Genomic DNA, 9,985 nt, shown 5'->3' with positions numbered 1-9,985 from the left:
AATTGGTGTAGGAATTTTAAGGATGAATTTCATTTCAGTGAAAAAGGTTCTACAAACTGCACAGCATGTGAAGTGGGACATTTTGCTAACGAGACCGGTCTATCAGACTGCTATCCATGCTCACCAGGAACATTCCAGAACATGAGCGGACAAGCCGAGTGCAGCCAGTGCTCGGAAGGACAGTACCAGGATGTGGCAGGACAAAGTGGGTGTCAGAATTGCACCAAAGGAACATTTCAGGATCACCTTGGGCAGTCCCAGTGTGTAGACTGCCCTCCGGGATCCTTCCAGAATCTGACCGGTCAATCTTCTTGTCACAAGTGTCCCCAAGGACATTTTCAGACTGAAAACAGCAGTAGCAACTGTGACCCCTGTCCGGAAAATTCCTACTGCAGGTATCATGTTATAATCATGTTATCAAGTGAATTTTTCTGATCAGAGTTGGGAAGATTGTCTGTTTTTTTCTTGTTGATGTGAGTAACTTTATTCTGGAAAAAGAGGCAAAGATTGTAAATTTCACAGCCCCTAGAACAGCCCCCCACCATCTAAAAAAATGTTTTTAAAAAATTTAAATAATTTTCTTTTGGGACATTTAGCAGAGAAAGTGTATGTATAATCACGATGAACGAGACATCTGGTGAAATTTTTAAAATTCATGGTCCCTGGATCAAGGATTCTGGTCTAAGAGAGGCTTATACGTAAAGAGCTAAACTGAATGCATTCTGATCATGGTGATAATGAGCGGGGTTGCATCTTTTTTTAATTTGTGAAACTTGTAGCCCATGTCAGGGGTTCAGGCTTTAAGGCATGGCTATATGGATCAGGCTATATGGATCATGTATAAAACTCAAATACAATGAATTTCTTGAGTCATGGATTTACTTCAATATATCCGTAATTCACTATATAGGGAATTATTTCTACAATTCATGATTTAATATAAGGGCAAATTATAAAGCGTAGAATGCAACAAATAAATAAATTAAAAAAATCTTTTTTTCCAAAGAGAACCTGGATGTGTTAACTGTTCCCTCTGTCCAGCCGGGACGTACGGGAATGGATCCACAGGTCTGGTGGACTGTCCAGTTTGTAATCCAGGTAACAATGTTATATCATCCAGGTAACAATGTTATATCATCCAGGTAACAATGTTATACCATCCAGGTAACAATGTTATATCATCCAGGTAACAATGTTATATTAGAATTTTCTGTGGAGTGAAGTCCTGTGGATACCATATATACTCGCCTTTAAGTCAGATTTTTGGGAGTTAAAATTTGGTCCAAAACTCTATATCCGACTTATAGGTGAGTCCTAATAAGATTAGCATTTTTCTGGATAGTTTAATGTAGTGTGTTTTTTAACAACTTCGTACTCCGACGATTATCATGATTAATGTTGACTGGACATATTATATTATTCATATATTCTAAGATTATATGCATAAAGTACAAGTTTTTACATATTTTAATGATTTTCTTCATCTTAAGTGTATATTATTGAAATTGATTTGTTGATAAAATGAATAAATATCAGTGCATTTCACAAGATATTATATGAAACAGAGGTGAAAACGTTAGAAATTGTCAACCAATTCTTGAAAAAAAGTTATATTGACTTATAAGTGGGTCAATGGCAAATCCCTCCAAAATAGCCTACAAAGTATACAACCGACTTATAGGTGAACCGACCTATAGGCGAGTATATACGGTATGTATTGAATAAAGATGTAAGTTTTCAGATGTATGAATTTGTTAGATGTATCTTTATTTTTGGTTAACTGACCAAGCTGCTACATGTACATTTAATTCAATTATATGATTGATCCATGGATGGGTGATTGCCTAGCATTGGGGGCATAGGCCTAGTGTTTTACAATCATATTTGTAGGTCACCTGAGTCGTTTCTATTACAACTTCCCCCACTCCCACTGATTATTAGAATATTAATGCCAGGATTTGTAACGTTTGTCAACAGGCAATACTTCTGTTTAAATGTTTATGCAAGGCCTCTTGTTCATTTAAATCATTATTGTCATTATTTTCAACTAAAGCATTAACTACTCTTTTTTATCATTGCAAACAGAATTATTAGATAAATCAAAATGCAGAATAACAGGACAGGATTTGATTTATGGAGAATAAAATCTTTTTGCAGGGAGTTTCTCTGCAACCAATGGTTCTAGTAAATGTTCGCTGTGTCCAAAAGGGTATTATCAGAATAAAAGTAACAAAACCCGCTGTGAGCCGTGCGCTGCAGGATCTTACTGTAGGTATGTCAGCTCTCTGTGTGTCCCATTGGTCTGTGTTATTGTATGGACTCATCATCTAGGTTAAGGTAGGTCCCTAGTCCTGGACCTACTTGTGATTTCTCAATTTTTTTTGTTTAAATACTTGGATTGTTCATTTGAGGGTATGATAAAAACAAATAAATGGGGGGTTATCAGTATAATGAGTAAATTATGGTATTTTTAATACGTGTACCCCCATTTGTCAAACGGCAATATCAGAATTCATTGAAGAAGTCCTAAAATATGTCCATAAAATTTTGTTTGAGGTATGATGCTGCAATTTTTTTCCTCAAATATGAAATAAATATGTCTAACTAAATAATTAAAAGTGAAATTTTAACATAGTTTCATGTTTTTTAATAATGGTGGTACAAAACTGAACTCAATACAGGCCCTCAGCAGTAAAAAATACGGCACTGCAACACCACTAATATGAATATTTTGAAAATTTGACTTGTGATTTTTCATTCAAACTCACATATTATGTTCACATATGAATGCTTGTTAAAATACATTTAAAAAATCTGCCCTTTCTCAGCATAATATTTTCACAGCATCTCAATTTATATTTACATTTTTGGCCAAAATAGCCATTTTGAAGATGCACATGATTTTCACATAATAGAAGATAACAAATATATAACAAGTGCAGAATTGTTTTATTTAATTCCACAAGTGCATTATTGCATATCATGAATTTTTTTTTTACTTTACAGATAATTTTAACATGTAATACCCCTGTATATCAATTAAATAAATATATACCTCTGGTTTTATGTGCGAATTAGATGACAAAAAATGGAAAGAAGATTGGAGCCATAGTCTACTCAAATATAAGTGATATAGTGTTATTGTATTCATTTCACTAATTTAAAATTAAAAAACATCCAGGTAAATGTAAAAATACGTTTGATAATAATAGTACGTGAACCAGTACAGGAGTTCAATCCGGATATGACGTCACGCTACTAGACCCCTACTTTAAGTTTTACATTTTGATATGTAACATAAAGGGATAAAGATATTTGACCGTTTTCTTGATTTGCCAGTGATGAAGGTTGTCAAACGTGTGGAGCATGTGCCAAAGGCCACGAGACCAGAGAATTGAATAGCACCAAATGTGAACCATGTCAAGAAGGTTTGTGTCAATATGCAATCATGTGCTACATTTAATTCATTGAACCTCAATTCTGTCTGATACTTCTCTATTAGTAAGCAGCATTCTCTACCCAGAGTTCCGTGCGCTAAGTGAAGCTTGCGTAATGTGCCCTATGGTGAGAGAATAAGTAAGCAGTAGAATTTTGTATGTAAACCAATCTGTGTGTGAAGATCACGACTGCATATTGTTTTTGCCATCTATCTGTTTTTCTTTTTGACAGCTCTTTATTTTAAGCTCTGATTGATAAGAAATAATGCTGGAAAAAAAACCTTTTTGTTATATGGTAAAGTACATCGAAGCACCAGATAAATAATCCTATTTTATTTTTTATTTCTTTTAAAGGTTTTTACAAAGCTGAGCCATCAATAAAGCAGTGCACGCAGTGTGAAGATGGCTACTACACTACAGAGACGGGGTCCACCTCCTGCAATATCTGTCCCCAGGGTTACTATTGTCCTGTAAGTTACATCATGTACTATTTATATATACAGAGTCCACATTATACAGTTATTGACTCTGTCCTCGGACAACAGCTGTTATGTTTGACCCAAGAACAGATATCTGTTGGTCAAAGCCATAGTGCTCTTAGTGTATATGATATGAGTGGCTATTAAATGATTCATTTGTAATCAATTAAACAAGATCCACCAATTGGTAGGTGATGGACATTTTAGGAACATTTAAAACAGTCCCTGTCACAATTAACATTTGTGTTGTATAATGAATTTGGTAACATACATTGAAGTGATATGTATATTTTTGACAGTCAGCATGGGCTACCCCTAAGCTCTGCCCTGTGTCGGCCATTTGTCCAGCAGGAAGTTCCTCACCAGATTCGTGTGACATTCCATTTTTCTCTGCTGACACGGAAACACAGACGTGTCATCCGACGGAAGAACTCATTGCTCTGATTGTAGGAGTTTCTGTGGGTGAGTGAACTCAAAAGCTTTTTCATAGGACGAGTGTCTGAACTCAGGGTCTCATTGCTCTAGCCAAAGGATTAACTGGTTATAAAATTGTATACAAATAAATATTCTCATAGGTCTGCTTATAAAATTATAATTATAAAGATAAATATTCTCAGATCTGATCATAAATTTGTATAGGGATAAATATTCTCACAGATCTGATTATAAAATCATAATTATAAAGATAAATATTCTCACAGATCTGATTATAAATTTGTGTAGGGATAAATATTCTCACAGATCTGATTATAAAATTGTGTAAGGATAAATATTCTCACAGATCTGATTATAAAATTGTATAGGGATAATTCTCACAGATCTGATTATAAAATTGTATACAAATAAATATTCTCACAGATCTGATTATAAAATTGTATACGAATAAATATTCTCACAGATCTGATTATAGAATTGTATAGGGATAAAAATCTCACAGATCTGATTATTAAATCATAATTATAAAGATAAATATTCTCACAGATCTGGTAAATTGCATAATAAGTATTAAATATTCTCTAACAGAGGTTTGTTTATTGGATTTTAGATGGAGAATTGTTGTCTATATAATATTGATAATATATGATAAAATACTTACTTTAGAGAAGGGACCCAATTAGTGCAGTGGCACACTATTTTCCCCTAAGGCCCTCTAAATTTTATATACAGAGAATATTACATGCTAAAATCCATATCTTATGTCGTATCAGCCCGAGTGGCCTTATATCAGCCCTAATAAAGCAGTAGGCAAATAAACCGCCATTTTAAAACTTTTTAAAACTAATTGACTTCTTAAAAATCTGGCCAGAGATTCTAAGGGTATGTGAACTTATCGGTTTAATCAGATTAAAGCTTTCTAAGTGGAGGTCACCAACTTGATTATATATATAATAAAAATCAGCCACTAATGACAATTTTAATCATATTGCATGTTGTCACCACATTTACTTGTTATATGCCCGTCATAATGGGGCGTACCAGTATTATGGTCTGTTTGGACCTTGTTGGCAAAATGCAAAATGAACCATAACCTCCAGGATCTTACAACTTGGTACATTTGATCACCATGATGAGAAGAAGATGCCTGTTGTTTTTCAAGGTCATAGGTGAAGGTCATATTATCAATTAATAGGAAAACCTTGTAGGCAGATTACAAACCAAACTATACTGGGGCTAGGACCATCAAACCTGGTACACATACTCCTCATGCCAAGTGGAGGATGCCTTTTGTTCTTCTAAGTAAGAGGTCAAAGGTCAAGTTCGTAGTATGTTTTAGTAGGAAAACCTTGTAGGCAGGATATAGAAAGAACTATTAGGGCTAGGACCATCAAACTTGGTATACATAGACATTGTGCCAGACAAAAGATAGCTATTGCATTGCAAGGTCAAAGGTCAAGGTGTAGTATTGCTTTGTAGAAAAACCTTTTTTTTATTACGGATACAAGTATTGCCTTGAAATTTTGTCACAAGCTTCCTCTCGGAGGACTTGATTGGTGTACTGTGACCTACTTTAGGGCTAAAAGTAGGTCAAAAATAGTTTTCTGGACTTTTTTTCATAATGGATAGAGATATTGCACTGAAGGTCCAACAGGCATATGTTGTACTGTTTGCGGTAATCTTGTTAACTTTCATATGGCGATTTATGGTCAAAATGTATATGTTCTTCCTTTAAAATTTTCTAGATTGTTGACTCTTATCTCTTGTTTGTAAAATGGTGATTTTTTTGCCTATTGTGTTTATAATCATTCTTTTTTTCAGTGGCTTTCATTATTTTGGCTGTGATTGTGTACAAAATACATAAATCAAGAAGAGTACGGAATTTCCAAGAAGAAACACAACCATTAACTACAGCCTCCAAAAATATAATCTATCAGGGATTATAGGAACTAAAAAAAAAAGCAGAGCTGCAAATCATGAACTTACAGAAACAGATTCACCACACAGCCTCCAAAAATATGATTTATCAGGGATTATAGGAACTGAAAAAAGCAGAGTGACAAATCATGAACTTACAGAAACAGATTTACCACACAGATACATGAATATAATCTATCAGGGATTATAGACACTAGATAGAAATCAGAGTGACAAATCATGAACTTACAGAAACAGATTCACCACACAGATACATACAAGTGTTCGGAAAGGCAATATGGATTCATTTGTCAGCATATCTTCATTACGCAAAAAGCTGACAACCATCATACTCATTAACAGAATTGATAACAGTTCCTAGGAACCATCATATTCATTAACAGAATTGTGAACAGTTCCTAGGAACCATCATACTCATTCATTCCTGTCTTTGCCTGTGATTCACATCGTTGTGTTTACAATCAAGTCTTTTGTGTTAATGAAATGTTTTCTGAGTGAAATCATTGAAAATGCTCAAACACTGTTCTCCAGTACTGAACCCCCCCAACCCCTCCATACTCTTAGCCAACTGTAGGTAAAGGTCTAGGTAAACGATTCTAATATGAAATCTCATTTTCTGTCTGTCCATTATCTTTTCTATGAGGTACCGTTTTGGACTTATTACGTTTTAGTGATGTCACAGTAAGGATGAAGTGATGTTGCTTATTAGTTTAGGAAATATCACATACTCAATTTGATTAGGTGATATTACTTAAACACTTCATCATTTATGATAACACTTTAATAATCATTTTGTTTTGGGGTTTTATTAAGTAGACATCACTCAACTGATTCATGGTGACTCATTACACTAAAATTTTATTTAACAGCTCATTAAAACATGATTTTACCATTGAAAGAGTGATACAGGCTCTCAATTATTTTATACAAATTTTTTGTGATTTTTTCCGGAATGATAAAAAAGGTATATTTTAATTAATTAACATAAAGAATGAAATAGATTACAAAAGAAAATTCTGGTCATAAGTTCTTTTGTAAAACGTAGTCTAGATCGAGCACCAAGCATAGGTCTAAATTTATGACACTTCACCTAAAGATGGCTACATCTTGATTTGAGTGAAAATTTCTTGAAAGGATTTTTTAAAAAAAAAACAACAAATATCACTGAGTCATTGAAGTAATATCACTAAATAATATTAAATACATGTAAATACCAACACGCCACCTCATGCTTCTTCACATTCTTCCATTCCTTACCCACTAGCTTTGAAATTGATAATTTTAGAAAAAAGATAGACAAGATTTTCAATGTTCGAGCTATATAAAGTATATGATATTAGGCTCCAGAGCCACAAACCTAAGCTAGTTCAGCTCTGTGCTGGTGATAGGCCACATTAAGTCTTCCAAGGCGAGATAAATGCAAAATAAAAAGAAAAGAACTGAAATTTTTTTTGCATTTGTTTATTGTAAAGTGTTTAGTCAATTTTGTTCAAATCATGGCCCCAATGGCTTATAAGGATCAACTGGGTTCTAAGTTGTTGCACAGGAAAATATTTCAAAAGTCTCTAAACAACAATGGTGGCTATAATTCAAAAAGTTGATATGCAAGCAGCCATCTTTATGTAGTGTTCTCAATTCCAGGATAAGACCACATTAAGGACACCAATTACAGGGGATGACTAAGGTCCAAGACAAAGGAGTGAAAATTGTCAGAGCAAAATTTTTGTAATTTGCAGGAATCCATTTGTAGTGTGGTTTCAAGTCCTGGCTGAAGGTGTAGTGATTTTTTTTCCATGGACATATGCATTTCATATGTTACTCATTTCCTCAAGAACACTTGGTACTCGATTTTAATACTCTGGTGTCATTTTTTCCATTGTTTATATGGTTGTGCCAGATCAAGAATATAAATGATGGATGGATTGTCCACAATTATATTTATCAGCTGCCACAGAAAAGTGCCAATATCACAGCGATAAGTTTATTTGAGCTTTGAAATGTGCAGCCCCCTTGTGTAAATTAAAAAAATTTTGATAATGACCTTCAGGGCAATGGTTCAAAGTTTGAGCCGCTTACATTTTTTCATATGAGTAAAGTGACTGGGATGTGGGTGTCACTGTCCATCTTACAGTTGTTCTATGTATATGTATGATCAGTATTCATGTCTTCATAAAGGAATTAATTATTTATTTTCTACGACATGTAATAATAAATTCTTTGATAAAATTTGTTTTTGTCATGTTTTCTTGTTTATAAATTGCTATTACAAAAGTAAAGGTATGGAAATCACTTATTTTGAATGCCACAATTTTTTTTTTGGGAAAGAAAAAATCAGGATAAGAATATGGTGTGTTTGTGAAACACTGATGCCCCCGAATTACAACAAAGTGGAACATTGTAGATTTTTGGAAAATTTCCAAAAACATGGTCAATGTTGAGGTCACAAGGTCAATAAATCTGGTATCATTGGAAAAGTCTTCTCACAAAAAATGCAGATGATTAATATAAAAACAGTACCTTTACGATTTGATAGTTATGACTTATATTCAAATTTTCTAAAAGTAGGTCAAAGATCAGTGTAAAGGTTACCAGAACAAAGATTTTCGAGGTGTTGATGGAAAGGTCTTGTCACAGGGAATGCACATACCAAATATGAAATGTCTACCTTTTATGGTGTAAAAGATATGATCAAGGATAATGTTTTTTGAAAATTTCCAAAAAAACTAGGTCAAAGGTCAACAAATCTTCTCGCAAGAAATGCACATGCTAAATTTAAAAGTAATACCTCTTGCGATTTGAAAAATATGGTTTATGTTAAAATTTTCTAAAAGCAGGTGAAAGGCCAATGGTCACTAGGTCAAAGATTTTGTTGTCAATGGAAAAGTCTTACCACAAGGAATACACACACCAAATATGAAAGGTCTGCCTTTTGTGGTGTTAAAGATATGAGCAAGGTAGAATTTTTTTGCCACAGACAGATGGAAAAGCCAAAAACTACGTGCCCCCCAATCTTCGATTCTGGGGGCATAACAAGGGAAATGAAAGAATGGAGAAGGAATGAAACTTTGAAAAGCAGATTAATCTCTCCTACTGTAAGGCTTTATTGAAAGATTATCATCATCAAACATTAATTCTATATTGTACAAAAACATTTGATAACATTCTTCAACCTTTGAATTCACAATGACTACAGTATTATTATTGTACTGACTTTATATGAACTTGACCTATGACCTATAGATCAAATTGACTATCACTTCATCAAGTATAAGAATGAGGACCAGAAATAATGCTGTGTATCTGCTCTCCATAACATACATAGACTTTCTGGTAGGATGTAGCCACAATAGGGGATTAAATTTTTTACTTGATGGTACATGTATATGGGTTTAAAAAGAAATCTCAAGAACAGCAGGCCAGGATTAGTCAAATTGATATGCAAGCATCCTCAGATTGCCCTAAAGGGTAGGATGGGTCCTCAATAGGAGATTAAGTTTTACATGGTGATATATGGTGGGGGGGGGACATCTCAAGAACAGCATGACCAGGATTAATCGTGTATTGATATGCAAGCATCCTCAGGAAGTGCAGATTCAAGATTATTCAAACCATGGCCCTGGTAGGTTAGGGCCATGCATGTAGTAGGGCATCAACTTTTATATGACAGAATATGGGAATTTAAAAAAACAAACAAAT

At 34.0% G+C, this 9,985-nt stretch overlaps 1 protein-coding gene across 1 annotated transcript in view; it reads left to right on the top strand.

Annotated features, from left to right (window-relative positions):
• The window catches only part of LOC125657978 (proprotein convertase subtilisin/kexin type 5-like), a 17,398-nt gene extending 8,881 nt beyond the window's left edge, over positions 1 to 8,517 (top strand). Inside the window, exons 4-10 of the mRNA XM_048888963.2 lie at positions 39 to 395; positions 1,007 to 1,098; positions 2,158 to 2,272; positions 3,340 to 3,428; positions 3,792 to 3,907; positions 4,216 to 4,378; positions 6,173 to 8,517. Of these exons, the coding sequence (XP_048744920.2) occupies positions 39 to 395; positions 1,007 to 1,098; positions 2,158 to 2,272; positions 3,340 to 3,428; positions 3,792 to 3,907; positions 4,216 to 4,378; positions 6,173 to 6,297 (1,057 nt within the window). The 3' untranslated portion in view covers positions 6,298 to 8,517. The remainder of the gene's footprint in view (positions 1 to 38; positions 396 to 1,006; positions 1,099 to 2,157; positions 2,273 to 3,339; positions 3,429 to 3,791; positions 3,908 to 4,215; positions 4,379 to 6,172) is intronic.
• Positions 8,518 to 9,985: the final 1,468 nt, after the last annotated feature.

This window comes from Ostrea edulis, chromosome 9 (assembly GCF_947568905.1).
Source record: "Ostrea edulis chromosome 9, xbOstEdul1.1, whole genome shotgun sequence".
Lineage (NCBI taxonomy): Eukaryota > Metazoa > Mollusca > Bivalvia > Ostreida > Ostreidae > Ostrea > Ostrea edulis.
This window is presented reverse-complemented; position numbering and strand designations above follow the sequence as displayed.